Here is a 23168-nt window from a genome sequence, read left to right on the forward strand (position 1 = left end):
GAAACTAATATGATTTTTCTCCTGTAAATTCTACTTTATGGTTTTTTTGGTGGGGGGGAACCATACTATTCATAACAATGAAATTGAGTTGGAAAATCTTAATTCTCATCCTGATTACCATTAATTGCTTGTGATAGCAAGCAAACCAATTGTTTTGCTTGTCTTTAGTCTTCATATCTGTAACTAGATGTGAATAGAGGGAGTTCTTTACCAAGAATTACAGTAATGAAAATTAAGTTACTGATACATAAGCAATAAAATGTAAGAAAAAATTTAAAATGATAAAAACTAGCTTTTTAAAGCATTCTACTTAATATTAGTTAGATAAGCCTATTATATGTTTGCACTGATTTTTTTAATCCATTTTTCAGTTTTACTGAATGCTTTTCCATTATTTTGAGTGTAATTTTATATTTAAATTCTTCCCTATAATGTACATTCAGTGCTTTCTTCTATGTTTCTTTTTATAATTTCATGAAATATTTCTTCAGCCTTTAGCACATAAAATTTCCATCCTATATAAGCTAATGTAAGTGTTCATCTAAAATAAGTTCAGAATCAAAGAAATTTGACTTGTGGAACCAGAATAAAAGCATCAAACATGAGAATTTTTTTTTTTTTTTGAGATGGAATTTTGCTCTTGTCGCCCAGGCTGGAGTGCAGTGGCGTGATCTCAGTTCACTGCAACCTTTGCCTCCCAGGTTCAAGCGATTCTCCTGCCTCAGCCTCCCGAGTAGCTGGGATTACAGGCACCCGCCACCATGCCCAGCTCATTTTTTGTATTTTTAGTAGAGACAGGGCTTTGCCATATTGGGCAGGCTGGTCTCAAACTCCTGACCTCAGGTGATTCACCCTGCTCGGCCTCCCGCAAAGTGCTGGGATTACAGTTGTGACCCACTGCACCCAGCCACATGAGAATTTTTTAAAGCAGAAGGGAATTTAGTGATGATTTAATCATGCTAGGTTTTATAGTTAAAGAAATCCTAGAGAAGTAAGTGGTTTAAGTGGTTGTGTGCTAGGTAGTGGTAGTTAGTTCATTATTTCCCCACTATATTCTGTTGCTGCCTGTGAATAAAAAATGAGAACCATGTTCAAGGAATATTATTTCTTTGTAGCATTTAGATTGCCGAGATAATAGGAGGGATTGGTAGGATTCTTCCCCTATATGGTGAAACAGTCATGCTTATTGAGCTATGAGATGCCCTTTATACATTACACTACATATATGTTACCTCATATAATCCTATAATAGCCATGTAAGGTAGGTGCTAACATCCCTGTAGAGATGAAGATACTGAGGTTCATAAAAGGTAGTAACTTACCCAAACCGCTTATAAGAACAGCTTATAAGCCAGGGTTGTGTGATTCTATTATTCTGCCACTATATGACATTGTGGCCTCCCAGACCAAGACAAATGAAAAGGGGGAAAAGATTCTGAAAGAATATGTAATGCAGATAAAGTCATTATATTAGGAAACTCAAATTTGATATTTTCTGCTTTTGGCAGATTTGGGGAGCTCCATGATTATGTGCTTCTTGAACAAGCCGACTTCTTCCTGGGTGCCTACCATTTGAAAAGCACTGTTGGGAAAACAGAGAAGTGTAAGACATAGAAGAAGCATAAAATAGTTTACTTATTGTCACCCAAACAGATTTAAAGGAATCATTCTCTTTATTCATACAGAATATATTTTATAAATATATTTTCTAATCATAAAAATCATGCATATTAATTTTAGAAAATGCAGAAAGGATAAAGAATTACCAGTAATCCCACCCTAAGTGAGTCAGCACATTTTCCATTCTGATATGCTCCTTTTGGTACGAGTACAGATTCTGACAAGTCCTCAGAAAATTAATGTGAGTAGATAATGGAAATCTTTATGTGAATATACTTAATCCAAAAAACACCTCACACAGCTTTGGTGAAGGGTAATTTACTTTAAGGTGGAACTGAAGGACTATGCTTTGTAGGAAACCCGCAAGATTGGTGGTAAACAGAATAGCTATAATTCAAAATGCAATGAAAGCCTTAGTGTTTGCCTGGACTCTTTAGGCCTGCTGACTAACAGTGGTAATGTATGAAATCGCATTCAACATTCCTTTGACTTTGAAACATCCACTGTGGAATGAGGATTGAAGACAGAGCTGGTGCTCCCACACTAAAAGGTCATAACACCCGTGATTTCAACCACGGAACTGCTCTGCCTGCAAGTCTGGTCCATATCCCTCTCTTGAGTATTACAAAACTCAGAACTAAGTCTCATTATCATTGGAGCAATATTATTCCCTGTTCTAAAATGGTACCACAAATGAATAGACTTAGACTGTAATTCTCTCTGTTGCTCCTTCAGGTGAATCAGTTCAGACAGCTGTATTCCAAAGTCATCAATGATAAGCATGATGATGTCATGGCCAAGTTTGGTGCTATTCTGGCCCAGGGCATACTGGATGCAGGTAAATGTTTTTAAGTCTTCATGATTTATTTATTTAAACTAAATCTAATAAAATAACTATCTGCTCTAACTATATGACATAATGGAAATTGAGTCTGAGGCAAATTATTCCTGGAGAAAATTTGGAGCCTGCAGTTCATAGAGATCATGTACATTTAAGAGTACAGGCCTGGCCAGGCATGGTGGCTCACGCCTGTAATCCCAGCACTTTGGGAGGCCAAGGTGGGCAGATCACCTGAGGTCAGGAGTTCAAGACCAGCCTGACCAACATGGAGAAACCCCGTCTCTACTAAAAACACAAAAATTAGCTGGGCGTGGTGGTGCATGCCTGTAATCCCAGCTGCTCAGGAGGATGAGGCAGGAGAGTTGCTTGAACCCAGGAGGTGGAGGTTGCAGTGAGCTGAGATCGCGCCATTGCACTCCAGCCTGGGCAACGAGAGTGAAACTCCATCTCAAAAAAAAAAAAGAAAAAGTACAGGCCGGGCATGGTGGTTCACGCGTATAATCCCAGCACTTTGGGAGGCCGAGGTAGGTGGATCACCTGAAGTTGGGAGTTCGAGACCAGCCTGACCAACATGGAGAAACCCCGTCTCTACTAAAAATACAAAATTAACTGGGTGTAGTGGCACATGCCTATAATCCTAGCTACTTGGGAGGCTGAGGCAGGAGTATTGCTTGAACCCAGGAGATGGAGGTTGTGGTGAGTCAAGATCACATCATTGCACTCCAGCGGGGACAAGAGCAAAACTTGGTCTCAAAGAAAAAAAAAAAAAGAGTGCAGGCTGTTGGCCAGGAACGGTGGCTCACGTCTGTAATCCCAGCACTTTGGGAGCTCAAGGTAGGTGGATCACCTGAGGTCAAGAGTTCAAGACCAGCCTGGCCAACATGGTGAAACCCCGTCTACTAAAAATACAAAAAAAAATTAGCCAGGAGCAGTGGCATAGGCCTGTAATCCCAGATACTCAGGAGACTGAGGCAGGAGAATCACTTGAACCCGAGAGGCAGAGGTTGCAGTGAACCGCGATTGCTCCACTGCACTCCAGCCTAGTGACACTGAAAGTGGTGACAGTGCCTATCACTTAGTAAAGTGACTGTTGGTTGGTTTTTTGTTTTTTTTTCTTTTAAGACAGAGTCTCACTCTGTCACCCAAGCCAGAGTGCAGTGGTACGAGCATGGCTCGCTGCAGCCTTAACCTCCTGGGCTCAGGCAATACTCTTGCCTCAGCCTCCCAAGTAGCTGAGACTACAAGCATATGTCACCACACCCAACTAATTGTTTACACTTCTTATAGAGATAGGATCTCACTAAGGGTTTCACTATGTTTCTCAGGCTTGTCTTGAACTCCTGCACTCGAGCAGTGTTCCACCTCGACCTTCCAAAGTGCTGGGATTATAGATGTGAACCACTATGCCTAGCCAATTTATTTTTCCTTTAATTTTCTTAGTATTATATGAATTTTAAACAAGTTGACATTGAATCATTTTTGAGGAAAACATATTTTAAATAAATTCTAGCAGCCAAATCACTTATAAAATAAATTGAATATTTACCTAATGAATGCATACAGAGCACGCTGTGCCATCTGGCTCCAGAATTCTCACTGTCCACTATAATACCATAGTCTGTTTCAAAAGATAGAGTGGTGTGCTTTAGTTCCTTAGACTTGGAGTTCATTTGACATATGCCTTAACTTTATTATTGGTGACCTTTCAATAGGATCAGAGGAGAAGAGCATATACATACTTCATTGTTCAACTATGTGGTTCTTTTTGTTGATGTACCCTATCCATGTGAATATAATCCTTTTTATTTTTGCTAATTTGAAAGGTGAGGAATAACATTGCAAGGTTTTTAATAGTAGTTCTATTATTAAGGAAGCATTTTTTCCACATTTATTAGCCATTGTCTTCTAAGAAAAACACTGTTAGCCTTATTTGTTGCAGTCATTCTTTCCTCAGTCAACTAGGAATGTGTGTATATTTGTAGTGAAGGAGATCAGGAAAAGAAGCTGCCGTTATTTGATGACTGTCATAAATTTTTGTTTTTAATGTTGTTGGGTTTTCTACTTGCTGAGAGTGTTTTAATCATACTACAGTTTTCAGAGTCCTTTTATAATTTTAGATAATCTCCCTCATATGGCCTCTTTCTTTAAAAAAAAATCCACATCTCCTTTCTAATTTGATTAATCCTTTTTTCTTTATTAGGTTTGCCAGTAATTTCTCTGTTTGTGTACTTACTCTGTTCTTTTTTTGTAAATTATTTATTTTTGATCTTATCTTTATTATTTGCTATTTTATAACTTTGGTGTTCTTTTCTAAATTTTTGAGGCAAATGTTCCTCTCTTTTAACCTATTTGTCTAATGGAGTTTTTTGTTTGGTTGGTTTTTATTTTCCAAGAAGCTGAGAGTTTTCTGGTTAAAATTTTAATATTGAGGCATAGTTTACTTTTCTCTTTCTTTTTAATTTAAAAAATATTTCCTTGCAGCTGTTTATAGATAAAGAAAATATTCTATAAATATTTTAGGTAAAAACCATTTCAATTCTAGATGGTATTGATTCCCTCCCATTTACAAGCTACATATATGGATATCCATAGTTTCTCCCTTCTCATTCTTCACTACCTTCCAATATTTTTATATTATGTGTTTATGTTGTCAACAGTTTGTGATATTTACATTGTCTTCAGAAATCATAATTCTTACAATTGTATGGTCTTAGTTTCATATTTAAATGGATTCAGTGCCCATTTCTTTTATTGCAGCTTTTTCATTCTTAGATCATCTATACTAAGTCTAGACACTTAATTGGCTGGATTTTATCAATAATTAAGTTTTTTTTAATTGGGCTTTTAAAAATTTTTAGGAAAAATTGAGTAAGAAATGCAGAGTTTCCATATGTCCCCTTTGCTCCTCCAATTTCCCCTGTTGTTGGCATCTTGTGTTAGTGTGGTATATTTGCTTACAATCAATGAACCAATATTGACACATTATTATTAACTAAAGTCCCTAGTTTACATTGGAGTTCACTCTTTATGTTGTACATTTTATGGGTTTTGATAGATCTTTAATAACATGTATCTACCATAACAGTGTCATATAAAATAGGTTCACTACCCTAAAAATTCTCTGTGCTTAACCTATTCATCCCTCCTTGCCCTCCCCATAAGCCCCTGACCTTTTTACTATCTCCATGGTTTTATTTTATTTTGTTTTAGTAAATAAAGTTATGAATTTACTGAAAGTTTTTTATAATATCCTCTTACTTTTTCAATGTCTGTGGAATCTGTAGTGATGTCCCCTTTTTCATTCTTTTTCTTTTTAAAAAATTTATTTTTATTTTATTAAGGTGTGGTTGATAGAAATTGTACATACTGTGTACATGATGTTTTAATATATAAATAGTTAAATCAAGCTAATTACCATATCTGTCTCCTTTCATACTTATCATTTTTTGTTATGAAAAAATTTAAGATCTCTTTAAGCAATTTTCAAATATACAGTACATTATTATTAGCTGTAGTCATCATGCTGTACTGTAGATCTCCTGAACTTACTACTCATTCTAATTGAACTGTCTCCACAGTTTTAGTTTTGCCTTTTCCAGATTTTCATAGTTTGAAGAATACATTATTTAGCCTTTTCAGATTACTTCTTTTGGTGGTGATTTAGGGATAGCATTTTACTGCTCTGTAATCTTTTTTTTCTCTTTTAGCTGCCACTTTTTAAAGTGTATGATTTTAGACTGCACCCCTTCACTTGTTTGTTCACCACTACCACAGTTTTTTGCTGGTTTTTACAATATTAGGGTTACTAGTTACGAATTGGAGGAGTCTGCTCTGGGCACACTACCTGTAGGGTAGCCCTGCTCTGCAAGGAACAATACAAAAAAAAGAAAAATAAATTTTTAATTAAAAATATAAAAACGAAATTACATATTAAGAAAAAAGAATTGGGGAAGGATAATTCTACGTTTCGCCTCTTCTCTGCCAGATTTACTACAAGTCATCTCACTGTGTTCTCCTTCCTTCTTTCAGCCTCTGTTTATCTTTTCTTTTTCTTCTTTTTTTTTTTTCCTTCTTTTTTTCTTTGTTTGGGGCTTTTTTGCTTTATCTGTTTGTCTTGTGGACCAATCAAGTTTTGGTGCTTCTATTTCTCTTTATTTATAACAATTTTTGCTTTAGACATTTATTACATAAAAGTTTTTTGTTTTGGGGGTTTTTTTGGCCCCACTCTGTCACCCAGCCTGGAGTGCAGTGGCATGGTCTCGGCTCACTGCAACCTCTACCTCCTAGGTTCAAGCAATTCTGCCTCAGCCTCTCCCGTAGCTGGCACTACAGGTGCACGCCACCACGCCTGGCGAATTTTTTGTATTTTAGTGGGGACTGGATTTCACCATGTTGCCCAGGCTGGTCATGAACTCCTGATCTCAGGCAGTCCACCCACCTTGGCCTCCCAAAGTGCTGGGATTACAGGTGTGAGCCACCATACCCAACCCTACATAAAAGTTGTATACTGTAGTGTTCACTGTTATGAGCATAAAATTAATCTCATGTCCTTTTTTCACTTTTTAATAACCTATCCTTGTAGAACACCATGCTGTAACTGCATTAGAAGAATTTACAGTCTTGATCTTCTCTCAGTAAAATTAATGGTAGCAGGCCAGGCTTGGTGGCTCACGCCTGTAATCCCAGCATTTTGGGAGGCTGAGGCGGGTGGATCATTTGAGGTCAGGAGTTTGAGACCAGCTTAGCCAACATGGTGAGATGCTATCTCTACTAAAAATACAAAAATTAGCTGGGCATGGTTGTGCATGCCTATATTCCCAGGTACTCAGGAGGCTGAGGCACGAGAATCGCTTGAGCCTGGGAGGTGAAGGTTGCAGTGAGCTGAGATTGCGCCACCGCACTGCAGCCTGGACGACAGAATGAGACTCCGTCTCAAAAAAAAGAAAAAAAGAAAAAGAAAATTACTGGTAGTAGAGAAAAGTCTAGAGAGAGCAACTTCAAAGGATGGAATGAAGTTGAAGTTTATGAGAACTCACTCAGTGATTCAGTCTCTTCAGGGAGAAAAGCCGAAGATAAAGAAGATGATTGAAGTTTTTTAAACTGCAAATCATCGATATGATAAACTCTACCTTGTTTATTAAATCTCACAATGTTAGAACAAAGGACTAATTTAGCTTCTAAGTTCGAAGAAGATAGATTTCATTGAACTAAAAGGAAATTCAGCTTCAAAGTTAGATCAGATAGCACGTTAGCTAGGCATCCTTTTCCTCTCTTCTGCCCTCCCCAGCTTCCATCCCAGGTTAGTTACTATGTCTTAGTGAAATGCTCCCACTAGCACCCAGGTTTATAGCTATCATAATAGTTTCATGTCTTATTTTAATTATTGAATTATCTGTCTTCTTTGTGAGACTGGAGTCTCCTTAGGATCTTTTCCAGTATGTCATTAACAATCCTCAATATATAGTAAGCATTCAGTGAATGGGGGTTAGCATAGGGAAGAGTACAAGTAGACAATAAATGTATATAATTCATTTCTATTGGAAAAACAAAATTAAAGTATACCTGGCCTTTTTTTCAGATGAAAATTTTAAATATCTATAGTGGAGTATTAAGAAAATCTAGGTTATTTGGTTGAACAGTAGAACCCTGATTCTTATAAAAATTAAAATGCTGTTTGGTTTAGTAAAGTCAAGTCAGTGTTTGGTTCTTGACTCCAAGCAAAATGTGAAGGTGCCTGTAAAACACTGAGATCAAGAGAAGAGAAATGTGAGCAACAGGAATCCACGTTGGAATTCAAGTTAAGGCCCTGATTAGGCACAGACAAGCCCCATTTTTATAGGATATATTATTTAAATGAAGATACTTGCATTTCAAAGTTCTGTGATCCAGCACTAACACTGTTACCATCTAGCACATGGGCCAAATCTGACAATGGTGTAATCTGCCTAACAAAATTTGCAAGATTTTGGTCAAAATCCAGAGTCTACTTTTAAAAACAAAATGACCTAGTGACCCTGGACCTACACTCTAGTAAGATGTTCCCTTTAAATAGAACATGTACTTTCCAGTTTGCTTCAATTTTAAAAACAAAATGACCTAGTAACCCTGGACCTACACCCCTAGTAACAAGCTCCCTTTAAATAGGACATGTACTTTCCAGTTTGCTTCAATCCCCACTGCTCCCAGCCCACTTACTCCTTCTTTGTTTACTTGACTCGTTCCTAAAGGCATTTGAGTTTGTAATCCCTCATAGCCTCCTAGAATCTCAGCCTTACAAGGACTCACCAGCTCTCCCCAACTGATGACTTGGATCTTAGCTCTAGTTCACTGGCTTTCAAACTTTATCACTCTGTAGAGTAATATTCCAGGGCAGCAGTCTGCAACCTTTTTGACACCAGGGACAGGTTTTGTGGAAGACAATTGCTTTTTCCACGAGAAGGGTGGGGTGGTTTCAGGATGAAACTTTTCCACCTCAGATCAGCAGGCATTAGATTCTCATAAGGAACGTTCGGCCTAGATCCCTCACCTGCGCGGTTCACAATAAGGTTCACACTGCTTTGAGAATCTAATGCCACTGCTGAATTGACAGGAGACAGAGCTCAGGTGGTAATGCCCACGTGCCCTCCACTCACCTCCTGCTGTGCGGCCTGGTTCCTAACAGGCCATGGACAGGTCTACAGCCCCAGGATTTGGGGACCCCTGGTTCCAGGCCATATATTCTCCCAGCAGTCCAACCTTCTGATTAAACAGAAGCAGCTCTGATTTCATTCTTTTACATACTGTGTCTCCTTAGAAAATTTTCAGTTGAATCAAGGGTTAGAGGTTTTCTTTTTCTAGTTCAAGTGTTCAAATTCAACCCCTCATTTTGCTAATGGGAGAAAAGGACTTAGAAATAAAGTGTTTTGGCCGGGCGCGGTGGCTCAAGCCTGTAATCCCAGCACTTTGGGAGGCCAAGACGGGCGGATCACGAGGTCAGGAGATCGAGACCATCCTGGTTAACATGGTGAAACCCCGTCTCTACTAAAAAAAAAAAATACAAAAAACTAGCCGGGCGAGGTGGCGGACGCCTGTAGTCCCAGCTACTCGGGAGGCTGAGGCAGGAGAATGGCGTGAACCCGGGAGGCGGAGCTTGCAGTGAGCTGAGATCCGGCCACTGCACTCCAGCCTGGGTGACAGCGCGAGACTCTGTCTCAAAAAAAAAAAAAAAAAAGAAAGTGTTTTGTCCGTGGTTACAGGGCTAGTTAATGTCAGAGCTCCTCCCACCAATTTAAGTGGTTTAATAATTCACAGGGTAATGCTCAGTGCTTTCTTAGATTTTTATGTAGCTGCATATAAATCTTCATAATTTGTAAGTGATATTTCTCAAAAATCTGATGTTTATGCTGCTTAGCACCTAAAAGACCAAGAATCAGAACATATTCTTTACTGTTTTATATAAATTTTTATAAATGTATAAGTATATTATAAATATGTATTTGCATATGATTGAAGCAGAAAGAGTAAAACTAAGCAAACAATATCTATGCCTGCCTCTGCTATTGTGTGCAAAAAGTATATACTAAAACTTTACTTTTTATTAGCACATGAAAAACCAATACATAATGCAGATTAATACTTAATTTAGCATCACAGTTTTGATACCCTTCAGGGCTAGTTTTTGAAAAACGCCTGCCTATAGAGAAAGTAAGTCTAGATGTGTGCTGAATCCAGTTAAAAGTATACTTCCAATTTTGCAGAGCCTGGATAACTCACTAATTCCAAGAACTGCATATTAGACTGCACATATGAATTGTGCTTTTAAAATCATCACCAGATGTTTCCCTACTGCAGCACTTACAAATCTTTATTATTGCCTGGGCCTGGTGGCTCACTTGCTTGTAATCCCAAGACTTTGGGAGGCTGAATCGGGAGGATCACATGAGGCTAAGAGTTTGAAACTAGCCTGGGCAACATAGTGAGACCTCCATCTCTACAAAAAATTTAAAAGTTAGCCAGGTGTGGTGGTGCGCACCTGTAGTCCTAGCTACTTGGGAGGCTAAAGCAGGAGTATCCCCTGAGGCCAGGAGGTCGAGGCTTCTGTGAGCCATGATCATGCGGCTGCACTTGGGTGCAGTGTTTCACTCTGTCACCCCGAGCTTGGGTAACAGAGTAAGACCCTGTCTCTCTAAAAAAAAAAAAAAGAAAAAGAAAGATATCGTTTTTATTGTCCTACTATAATAATAGGACAATATTATTATTGTTCATGGTTTCTCTCTTTTTCTACAGGTGGTCATAATGTCACAATCTCCTTACAGTCCAGAACTGGTCACACTCATATGCCTTCTGTGGTTGGCGTCCTTGTATTTACCCAGTTCTGGTTCTGGTTTCCTCTTTCACACTTCCTGTCATTGGCTTATACCCCTACCTGTGTCATTGGCCTTAACAAGGACTTAAAGGTATGTCTGTGAGACCTCAGCTTTGTAGTATTTCCTATTCACCGTATCTTATTCATATTTACCACCCACTTGCAAGGATTTCCATTAAATTTTAAAGATGAGTTAACATCTTATAATAACATTTTCCCTTCAAGTTGAATCATCAACTTTTTGAATGGAGTATGTCATTGAAAGTTTTGAAAATCGTATCTCCTTACTAGCTGTGTAACCTCAAGTAATTAGTTGAGAAATAATGGTGTACAAGGGGGCTAAATATAAAGATATGAAGAGGCTTTATATACCAATCTGATGAATTTTGTTTAATACTAAAGGCTTGGAACTGTTGAAGGATTTCAGATGATAAATGGACATGAGATTTCCATTTAGAAAGATCTTTCTGGTATCAGTGGAAACTCATTACAATGCTATTGTAGTAATCTGGGCAAGGAAGAATGCGAACCTAAACTAAATCTTTCAGATTTAGTTTTTCAGAGTTATCTGATGCTCGAGTGGTTGATGGAAGACAGAATTATTACTAAAGGGAAAAGGCAAAATAGGAGGATGACCCTTTGGTAGAAGCAGAAAACAAGACAAACAGTGAAGAGCTAGGGAATCTGTTGGAATGAAACTGCTCACTTAAGTCAGAAATTTAAGGCACTGCATGCCCTGACATCACATTTGTAGTCATATTTTTTTAATGGAGTTTGTGTTTAGGTCTTTCTTAGTCCTGTGACTTGATGATTCATCTTCTTGTTCTTTAAAAGTCAAAAGGCTTTTTGACCTTTAAATAACTCTTACATCTGGTCATCACTGTTGAAATGTTCTACTAAATTTTGAGAGTGGAAAAGTTTTAGGCTTAAAACTGACTGGTAAAAATAGAATATTTCTTTGTATTGATTTTTCAGTATAGCTGTACAGCCAGTTATCCTTTGTTAAGTGTTTTGGTATTAAAACTGCTCACATTTGTAAATATTGAGGAGCTTTATTGTCAGAACAAGAATCCCTTGGTTTCCCAATCCCTCATTGTAATTAAACATCCTGTATAACCTATTTTATTCTCTGCCAAACAGTTTTATGATTGCTGTTTTTACTCTTTGTAATGAAAATGGGATGGAGAAGATAAGTTTCCTTGTCCTTATGGTGGTGTTTATTATCATCCTCCATCAATGCAGAAATAGAGAAAAATTCAGACCAGGCGTGGTTGTGCACATCTGTAGTCCCAGCTACTTGGGAGGCTGAGGCAGGAGAATCGCTTGAACCCGGGAGTCAGAGGTTGCAGTGAGCTGAGATTGCACCACTGCATTCCAGTCTGGGCAACAGTGACTCTGTCTCAAAAAAAAAAAAAAAGAAAGAAAGAAAGAAAGAAAGGAAAAATTCAGACCAAAAAACTTTAAAACTGGTCAGTAGGTAATGTAAAGCTGACTTTCTATTAGGCTCATGTTAGACTCTTACAAGGCATGATTATACAGGCTAGTGTAAGTTATTAGTCTGGTACAAAGAAGGGAAATGGCAGTTTGTATGCAGGATAGACCATCAAATGCTTTACAAAGGAGAGAACAGTTGATCTGATGCTCACACCATGAATAGGACTTACCCATTGAAGCAGGTTGGTTTGTTCGTAAAGATAAAGGGATGCCCATTCAAAGGCACAGAGATTAAGAAAAGTGTAGAGAACTGCAGGTAATTCTGTAAAGAACCTAAAAACTAAATCAGTAAAAGAAGACATGCCTTTCAGAGAGGGGTCATAACATAGTTGAACATATAGCCTGCATTAAAACTTTGGTCTCCTTTTGTATCTGTATGTTTATGGAGAGCACAGAATACTTAAAGCCAATGTTATTTTAATGGAATTTCTTCAGATGCCGAAAGTTCAGTATAAATCGAACTGTAAACCATCCACATTTGCATATCCTGCCCCTCTGGAAGTACCAAAAGAAAAAGAAAAGGAAAAGGTAGGTTCTTTGTTCCTTTTAAGCAGCATTTGTACTTACATATAGGCCACTGAGTATTTTACTTTTTCTTTGAATATGTTTTATGTTTTAAGAGTAACTTCTTATGCTAACATTTGACATTACACAAGAATATGCAGTAAAAGTCCTTTTTGTCTCTTGGTCATCCAAGTCTCATTGTCACAGGAGTCACAACTTCTGAATCCCTCTGAAGGTTTTCTCTGCACATGTCAGTACTTTTTATACCACAAATAGAATTATTCTCTACATACTTTTCTGCATCTTGTTGTTTTCACATTAACCATATATTTTTTTTTATTTTTAAAACTTTCAATGTATACAGATCCCATTTTTTCCCAGAGCTGCAAAACAATGCCTTTACTGTGTGTGGTACTGTTTGTTTTACCAGTTTTTTCTTTGATATTCATTTAAGGTTATTTCTCATTTGTTACCCCTACACAAGTGAGCCTGAAATTGAAAGTCTTTATACACATGTATTTGTGCACTGTGTGAGTATATCTGTAGGTTAGAATCCTGGATGTGAGGTTACTTGATCAAAAGTAATGCACATTATGTTCATAGTTATTAACTAATTTGCCTTTCAAAATGGACATAATCACTTTATACTCCTACCAACTGTATATGAGGACACTCCTGTATTAAATCAAAGAATAATACATTAAAGACTTGTACTTGCCCATAAAGTTTTACTCAGTAAAATTATACTTTTTTGATACCTTATATGTAGGAAAATGGCTCTTTCTCTCATGATAATTTTCATATTGGCCAGTTGTTGATTATTTGCTGTAAATTTTGTGTATAAGTAAGGATAATTAACCAAATTTGAGGGTGGCAGTTAAGGAATATCCTTGACAGCATCTTGTTTCATCAGCTATGTTTCAGACCCTCCTTTGGGTCTGAAACAGTCAGCTTTTACACCAGTATTGCGCAGCTTTTCACCTTTGTTTTCAGTGAGACCCATGAAGGAGAATAATACAGACTAACCACTCACACACTGTGTATTGGCATTGTAAGACATGTAGTCCAGAGAGAATATCTCTACAACCAGCACTGAAGGAAATTGTTCTATTTCCCATTGCTTTCCCATAAAGCAAAAAGCACCCTCAAATCTCAATTTTGGAAGTACATGATAGCAAATTCATATCCAAGGTAGGCTACAGTTCAAAAAAGGGAAGAGTTATATTGGACACAAGCCTCCAAGAACTAAAGATTCACTTGATGACAAGAGTAGTAAATTATTTCAATAAATGTCCTGCTTAGTTTTCCCTTTTATTCCTTGATTTTATATATATATAAAATCATATATACATAAAATTTGATTTTATATTTATATATATTTTATTTTTTTATATATATATATAAAAAATACTTACTGCTAGGAAGTAGAATAGTGTTGTAGGACTGAGTTCTCTAGGGCTTGCATGTTTGTATGTCCATAAGGGATTGCAACAATTTACCCTGTTCATTTCTCCTAGGTTTCTACTGCTGTGTTATCTATAACTGCCAAGGCTAAAAAGAAGGAAAAAGAAAAGGAAAAAAAGGAGGAGGAGAAAATGGAAGTGGTAGGTATAACTTGGTAGTCATATGGATTGAAGTATCTCTGTCTCTGTCATGGTCGAGATTCTTCCTTAGTTGAATATTATTCTACCTTGCTCTTAGCTTCCTTCAAATAATTATCCTGTTCCCAGCATGTAGAATCATCAAATTGTACTTGAAAGAAACTCTAGAAAATATATCCATTTGTGGGAAGAATAGAAGGGTACAAATCAGTAAAAAGTTCCTGGAGGAAATGACAATTAAAATATAGGTTTTGAAGGGCAAAGTAGGTTTTTCACAGACAAGATGATGAGGGTAGGAGAAAGAAAGACCCTTTCAAGCAAAGGGATTATCATTTGTTTAGGTAGACCTTTTTCTGATCTCTGCTGGTAGAAAAACCTGTTTTTCCTTTAAAACCAAGTCAAATACCATTCTCATTTCTAAGCAGAGTTACTTTTCCCTCCTGTGAGTCTGATAGCACTTTACTTGTACTTCCATTACTACCTACCACTACCTCTTGTGCCGTATAGCTGCTCAGTAAACTTCAGATGTTACTCGGTTCTGTGGAACAGAAATGAACTTCTATTGAGCTTTTTTTAAATTTTATTTTATAGGATGAGGCAGAGAAAAAGGAAGAAAAAGAGAAGAAAAAAGAACCTGAGCCAAACTTCCAGTTATTGGATAACCCAGCCCGAGTTATGCCTGCCCAGCTTAAGGTCCTAACCATGCCAGAGACCTGTAGATACCAGCCTTTCAAACCAGTAAGTTACCAGTGGCTCTTAGCTGTATATACCAGTGGGATATTAATCCACAGGACAATAGAATATCGATAGAGAATGATGAATCTCCAAAGCATTGGAGCAAGCTCACTAGTTCTAAGAAATTATTTAACAAAAGAGAGCATGTCATTTTCCATTTCATATAGATTTGGGAGAATTTTTCTTTTCCCTGTGTAACCCTACAAACTCCCGTCTTCTACCACAGACATACGATGTAGGAGTTCCTAATACAGCATTGTGATTAGGAACATAGACTCTACAGCCAAGCATACAGGATTTGAATCTTGAGTATACTGTTCAGGCTAAGTGGCTTTAGGCCAGGTACTAAATCTCTCTCTGCCTCAATTTTCTTTAGTATAAAATAGAGATTACCATCCCTGACTCAGAAATGAGGCACAGATTGAATAAGCACTGAGAACAAGACTTGGGACTGCTCAATAAGTGTTGATTATTATGGTAATTACACCACTGTCTTTTTTTTTTTTTCTATTTTATTACACCATTGTCATAAATGCCTTGCATTTTAGTTAGAAAAGGATCTTCATGGAATCTAATTTATTCCAAGACAGAGTGTTTCATGTTAGAAACAAATGCTTATCAGAAATATGAGCGTGATACTGCCTTTATCTTCCAGGTTCTTGTAAAAAACTAGGGGGTCATCAGTAGACCCATCCAAGACATCCTGATGCTAGATCTGTCTAAAATGTCAGAGATTCGGTTTCTAGATCCTTATCCTTATACAAGAGTAAACTTATTTTTATCAACCTGATGGTGGGTCAAAGACAACTCCTACCTATAATTGTGAGCCAGGGTCTTAACCTGACTAATTTATCAGCTAGAAGAGATAAAGCCAAGGGATGCAAGATAGTGTATGTAGTGGTTTAGAGCTGGAATTTGGCATAACTGGGTTTTTATTTCTACTGTTAGCTGTGTGACTAAGACAAGTCATTTAATCTTTGTATTTCAGTTTCCTCATCTGTAAAATTGATATGGTAATGCTACCTACCTTCTGTTGATGTTGTGGAGATTAAATAGGTTGTTACATGTAAAGCACCTAAAACAATGGTAAATGCTAATCTGTAGCACTGCCTGATCTATAGTAGTTGCTGTGTAGTGTTAAATGAATGAACAGAATCATCAATGGATACCTTTAATGCAGTCACTGTCTCATCTGCAACCTGGTTCATCTCAGTGGCGGTTTTACAGAGAACATATTCTAACTGTGTCTATAAACTTATCTTGCCAGTAGCATGGGAATCCAGTACAGATGTATTAGGACACAACTAGTGCATACTCTAAGCACATGAAATAACTAGTGTTTTTGATCATTATGAAGTAAGATAGTAAGGCACATGCTCAATGCCATGAGGCCATATGAGCACACTGGTGTAGCACAGTAGGTGGTACTGTGATCATTAGTACTAAATGATTGCTAAGCCTTTGCTCAAATTAAGTCAGAGATAGCTATAGCAGTTGGTCCACCTATGAATTAAAAGACTGCCTATGTCTGTGCAAGGAAGAAGTGAGGAGTCCTATTGAAGTTATAGCCCTACACACACACACACGTGCGCACACACACACACACACTCCTTCAAAGAGTGAGAGACTTTGTGTTCCAAAGTGTTTAAGGAAATTCCTGTCCAGTTGTTAGCTGACTACTAAGTTAATTGAGCATTGACTTTAGTGGACACACAAATCAGGGAATACAAACTTTATAGAATAGGAGAAAATATTTTCAAATCATTTGTCTGATAAGACAGTTATATCTAGAACATATAAAGAGCTCCTCCAACTCAACAATAAAAAGACAACCTAATTTTAAAATGGGCAAATGATTTGAATAGACATTTCTCCAAAGAAGATGTACAGATGGGCAAATAAGCACATGAAAAGATGCTCAACATCATTACTCATTAGGGAAATGCAAATAAAAACCATAACAGGTGCAGTGGTTCCCATTTATAGTCCCAGCTACATGGGAGGCCGAGGCAGGAGGATTGCTTGAGCCCAGTAGCTCGAGGCTGTGTAGCAATATAATTGTGCCTATGAACAGCCACCGGACACCAGCTTGGGCAACATAGCAAGACCCTATCTCTTAATTTAAAAAGAAACACAAAACCATAAGAAGATACCACGTTCTACCCACCAGGATGGCTGTAATCAAAAAGACACTCAATAATAATCATTGACAAGAATATGCAGAAATTGGAACCCTAATAGAGTAATGGTGGGAAAGTAAAGTTACAGCCACAGTGGAAAAAGAGTTTGGCAGTTCCTCAAAAAGTTAAATGTAGTCTTATCATATGACCCAACAATTCCATTCCACACCTAAGAGAAGGGAAAACTGTGCCCACACAAAAACTTACACACTAATGCTCATATCAGCATGATTCATAATAGCCATAAAATGGAAACAACTTAAATGTCTTATCAACTGATGAATGAATAATGTGAGATAAAATGGAATATTATTTGGCCATAAAAAGGAAAGACTTACTGGTATATGCTACAGTGTGTGTGAACCTTGAAAACGTTATTTTAAGTAAAAGAAGCCAGACATAAAAGACTGCATATGGTATGGTTCCCTTTATGTGAAACGTTCAGAAAAGGCAAATCTATAGAGACGAGTTAGATTGGTGGTTACCAAGGACAGGGGAAGGGGAGAATGAAGAGTGGCTGCTAATGAGCGCACAGTTTCTTTAGGTTGCTGGCAGGTATTTTTGAATTAGATAGCAGAAGTATTAATAGCTGCACAAGTTTGTGAATGTACTAAATTGTACACTTTGAGAGAATGAATTTTATGTTAATGTGTCTCATTTTAAAAAGAAAACACTGCCTCTGTGTATGTGCAGTGAAGAAAGGGGCGTCCAGTGGCCCACCCCCACCCTCAGCGGCCCACCCCCTCCCTCAGCGGCCCACCCCCGCCCTCAGCGGCCCACCCCCACCCTCAGCGGCCCACCCCTACCCTCAGCGGCCCACCCCTACCCTCAGCGGCCCACCCCCACCCTCAGCGGCCCACCCCTACCCTCAGCGGCCCACCCCCACCCTCAGCGGCCCACCCCCACCCTCAGTGGCAAGCTCATGGGGCCCTTCCTCAGACACTGCATTTGAAAGAGGCAGCTATAGTTTTGGAAACATGTAACATTCCTACCCTGCTTCCTGTCCACCATGAGGCAAGAGGAAATGTTTTGTTGCCTATATCTACAATTGTAATTAGCCTCCCCAGAGAACAGAAAATCATGTATCTTATGCATAGAGGGTGTGAACTTTCTTACCAACATATAAAGCATTAACAAACCTAGACCATGTATAACTATAAATAGCCCTTTCCATGTATTGATTTGGATTATTAGTTTTGGGATTTTTTGTCGTTGTTATTGTTTTTGTATGATGAGGCCCTCCTTTGATTAAGTTGGATTATTTCATTCCAGTTAAGCATGAAATAGCATAACCTGGATCCACATTTTCCAAAAAATAGAAAGTCCTCGTGTGAACATGGGTATTTTCTTCTGTTTGGTAGGAGATTCATCTCCATTTGGTCCATTAGGTTCAAGTAAACTTTTAGGCTATGGGAGGATTAGGACAGTGGCCCTATACTCCATTCTTGGAGTACTGGCAGTAAAGGCAGGGTCCATTCATAAAATGGATCCTCTTCAAGGAAAGCAAACTTTAAGGGAAGGGGTTGTAGAAAAATATATAGATATGTGTGTGTTGGGAGAAGGGAAATAGTTTGGAGTTCACAAAGCACACCAGTTTTATAGCATCGCAGGGCAGAGTTCTGATGAGTAAAAATCGGATTAGATTGAACTGCAGAGATGCTTATACATATGTGAATCATTTAACTAATGTACTTGTGCTTCTTTTCCTTCCCAGTAATGTGCTTTGGTAGAAATACGCTTTTTTCCAGATGTGCCCTGCCACTGTTGACTGATTTAATTACATAGAGCAGCTTTCCATTTCCTTTGACACAGGCAAGCAAATAGAATAAGATTAGCACACCAGAGAGGGGTGAATAGTTTAGTGTTTGAATTTACCTTCTGTAATATGTTTGGGAGAGGGCTTAATAGAATTGCTGCTACAGTCTACTTCCCTTTTGTTTCCCGTGTATTTTTTCATCAGCTTGCATCACGTGGATTTATAGATTAAAGTGAAGAACACTCAGGTATCTGGGATATCTATGTTATTCTCTCCACCATTCTGAAATTGCTGGAGAAAAATTTGGCTTTTAATTTATATACTCCTCTTGTGTTCAAAATGATTATCACCTCACAAATAATATAGTATGCATTAGACTGGTGTGCTTCTCAAACTTCACTGTGCATCATATTGACTGGGATCTTGTTAGAATGCAGATTCTGTAGATCTAGGGTGGGGGCAGCTTTTCTGCGTTTTTAACAAGCTCCAGGTGATAATGATGTTTCTGGCCCAGGACCACATCTTGAGTAGGAAGGAATTAGGATACAGTATTTGGACAGTAAGCATTCTCCCTGCAGTGAGATTGAGGCTGATAGGCTCAATGGCTATGGCTGGGAAATAACTATCCTTAAATTGGGATGCATCATCCAAGTAGAACAGCATCACATCTTAAACTATCTAGAGCTACTACTGGGTTCAGTTTGCAAATACCTCGTATAGATCACAGTTATCTTTATCCCAGTAAAGTTCTACTCCAGTTTTTCACTTCCAAATCATTTAAGTAGTTTTAAAGTACCATTTAACAAGTATTCAGATTGTGGAGCACGCTTGAAATATGAGTGGAGCTTATGCTTCTGCACACCCCTGTGTTTTCAGCTCTCTATTGGAGGCATCATCATTCTGAAGGATACCAGTGAAGACATTGAGGAGCTGGTGGAACCTGTGGCAGCACATGGCCCAAAAATCGAGGAGGAGGAACAAGAGCCAGAACCCCCAGAACCATTTGAGTATATTGATGATTAAGGACCAGAGGTGCGTGTGCAACAGAATTATGAAGGGAAACTTCTTTGTCAATACTTCACAAATGTTTTTTGCAGGACATCATCTCACTTTTTTCCTTCCTTTTGTGTTTAATCTTCGTTTACCTAAACAGTATTAAAACTTCCCCCTCTTTCAACCTTTTTCTCCATATATAACCACAAATTCCTTTCTCTTTCCTCTTTGACTCGTACTCTACTAATGTTATTCAAAGTGGCTGATCTGCGAACAATTTTTATAGGTCCATAAGGAGATAGGAAGCTTACTCCAGAATCTATCTGCTCAATGCTTCTTTCATCAAGAAAGTCTTCCCCAAAACATCAGCTGAACTGCAGTTTTCTTAGTGATAGAGTTAATTTACATTCTGATGTAAGCTCCTTGTTGTGGATCAGTTACAGTTGTGGACTGGCACTGGCCCATAGGTGACACTTTTGAGTAGCACAAATATAGGCTTCTCACTGGTTTTTCTCTCTCCCCATCTCCTTTGGCAGTATTTTTGGCATAGGAGCCTTAACATTCATTTATTCTATGGTGCTATTGAACATCTGTGTATAAGACATAGTGCTTATAGGGACTTTGAAGTCAGTTAGACTAACCACAAGCCTGTGTCCATTGACAAAGATCATTTACTATACCAGGGTCTTAACACTGTTGAAAGGGGGTCTTTAGATGGGAAAGATTGGAGTAATCTAATTTCATGAAATTGTTATTCTTCATTTCCCCATTTTCTTTTGAGTGTTCCTCACATATTTGAAGACACTGTGAGACATAATCAAGGTTTCCTAATTCCACCCAAGCAAAAACACATTTTCAGACTTTTTTTTTTTTTTTTTTTTTTTTTTTTTTTTTTGAGACGGAGTTTCGCTCTTGTTGCTCTTGGCTGGAGTGCAGTGGTGCAAACTTGGCTCACCGCAACCTCCACCTCCCGGGTTCAAGCGATTCTCCTGCCTCAGCCTTTCAAGTAGCTGGGATTACAGGCCTGCGCCACCACACCCGGCTAATTTTGTATTTTCAGTAGTGACAAGGTTTTTCCATGTTGGTCCGGCTGGTCTCGAGCTCTGGACCTTAGCCGATCCGCCTACCTCAGCCTTCCAAAGTGCTGGAATTACAGGTGTGAGCCACCGCGCCCGGCCAATTCATTCCACTCTTTTTTTAAAAACATAAGGACAGTATCATTTGTTATATTAAAGGTCTGGTTGCAAATCTAGCATGCTATGTGTTAGATACTGACCAGCACTTGAGGAAAAGCTTTGCAGAAATCTCAGATAAATATTAAGGCAGACATGTGCCATTAGTAGGAAAATATATTTATACCTCAGGAAGACTATTAGTTTGGGCCTTAGAGAAAGGGAGATTTATACTAACCTTCCTGTTTTCTAAACTTACTTTTGAAAATTATCTTTCAGCCTTGATGGTTTCCTAAGCTTTACCCAACTTGCACAGGACAGTGTAGGCTATCATGATCACTCAGTCTGTTGGAGAATTGAGGTGACTCACATTAGCTCCCTTCCGGCCTTTGGCAATACCTTATGGAAAAGCCTTGTTTACAGCTTTCAAGGCAGTTAACTACAAAATGGCTTAGAGGCTTTTAGCTGGAAACTGGAATCTCATTTTCAAAAGGGTAAAGTATTCAGTCCATTAGGAGTTTGGAAACTATAATCTGTAATGGCAGAAGCTGGTATATTAGGACTACAGAGGCAGGGTTGGGGCCTAGCTTTAGATTTCAACAATTAGTGGTAAAAGAGAAAAGAGAGAATGTCTTGAAATTAAGAATGACCCTAGCTACTACTATTTTCTCTTCCCTTTTCCAGCATCTCATTTGCTTATGTGAAGAAGAAGATTGTCCAGGCTCATATTGGGAATGCTTATGAGGAAATTCGTGCTGAGACCTGCTATTCAATGCATGTATCGTTGCCTCTGCGCTGACCTGAAGAACCCTGTCTCCAAGTCTTTGGTTGAAGAGAAGATATATGACTGTTTAGTGTGCTCTTTCACAGAACTTGGTTTTCAAATAAATATAAGATCTCCAGATGGACAAGACATTTGTTTTTCAGCCTGGGTTTTTAATAAATGTATCTAATCCTCCCCACACCATGAAATGCCTAAATCCCAAGAGCCAGAGTCTTGATTTGCTAGGATGAGTATGCACGACTTTCATATTGATGAAAAAGTCAAGGTATTCTTAAATTATAGACCATTTGAAAATAATGGAAGGGGGGAAAAAATCAGACCTTGCTTATCACCCCCAAGAATTCTCTACAGTTTTGTTGTGGTTGTGGGTTGTTGTTTAATATGGGGTCTAATCAGCCAGGGCAATATGGTGAGACCCCCATCTCTATAAAAAATTGAAAAATTAGCTGGGTAGGCCAGGCAGGGTGGCTCACGCCTGTAATCCCAGCACTTTGGAAGGCCAAGGTGGGCAGATTACTTGAACCAAGGAGTTTGAGACCAGCCTGGGCAACATGGCAAAAACTCAACTCTACAAAAAAAAAAAAATTAGACATGCACAGTGGCACATGCCTGTAGTCCCAGCTACTCAGGAGGCTGAGGTGGAAGAATCACCTGAGCTTGAAGGTCGAGACTGCAGTGAGGGTTGATCGTGCCAGTGTACTCCAGCCTGGGTGACAGAATTAGACACGGTCTGAAAAAAAAAAATTAGGCAGGGTGGTATGCACCTATAGTCACAGCTATTCAGGAGGCTGAGGCGGGAAGATCAATTGAGCCCAGGAGGTTGAGGCTGCAGTGAGCTGTGTTTGCACTACTGCACAACAGGCTGGGCAACAGGGCAAGACCCTGTCTCAAAAAAAAAAAAAAAAATGTCTCACTCTGTCGCTTAGGCTGGTCTCAAACTCCTGGGCTCAAGCAATCCTCCCACTTTAGCCACCTGAACTACAGTTTTTTAATCGATTAGAGGGTGGGGCGTCACCACTTACTGAAGTCCCTTTCATAATTCAAGGGAATTGTGTGTTGAGGCAGCTCAGCAGCTTTTTTTGTTAAGCCTTTGCTTATTGTTTCTTGCTTTTGATCCTGTTAAAGACAATAGATGAAGATTATT

General features: G+C 38.5%; 1 protein-coding gene across 1 annotated transcript in view; it reads left to right on the top strand.

The window, feature by feature from the left end:
• Nucleotides 1-22153, top strand: part of LOC105474013 (proteasome 26S subunit, non-ATPase 1) — a 122012-nt gene extending 99859 nt beyond the window's left edge. The window contains exons 19-25 of the mRNA XM_071073522.1: nucleotides 2356-2458; nucleotides 10727-10896; nucleotides 12735-12827; nucleotides 14321-14407; nucleotides 14996-15142; nucleotides 19952-20107; nucleotides 21925-22153. Coding sequence (XP_070929623.1) covers nucleotides 2356-2458; nucleotides 10727-10896; nucleotides 12735-12827; nucleotides 14321-14407; nucleotides 14996-15142; nucleotides 19952-20098 — 747 coding nt within the window. The 3' untranslated portion in view covers nucleotides 20099-20107; nucleotides 21925-22153. The remainder of the gene's footprint in view (nucleotides 1-2355; nucleotides 2459-10726; nucleotides 10897-12734; nucleotides 12828-14320; nucleotides 14408-14995; nucleotides 15143-19951; nucleotides 20108-21924) is intronic.
• The last annotated feature ends 1015 nt before the right edge of the window (nucleotides 22154-23168 follow it).

The sequence above is a fragment of the Macaca nemestrina genome, chromosome 11 (assembly GCF_043159975.1).
Source record: "Macaca nemestrina isolate mMacNem1 chromosome 11, mMacNem.hap1, whole genome shotgun sequence".
NCBI lineage: Eukaryota > Metazoa > Chordata > Mammalia > Primates > Cercopithecidae > Macaca > Macaca nemestrina.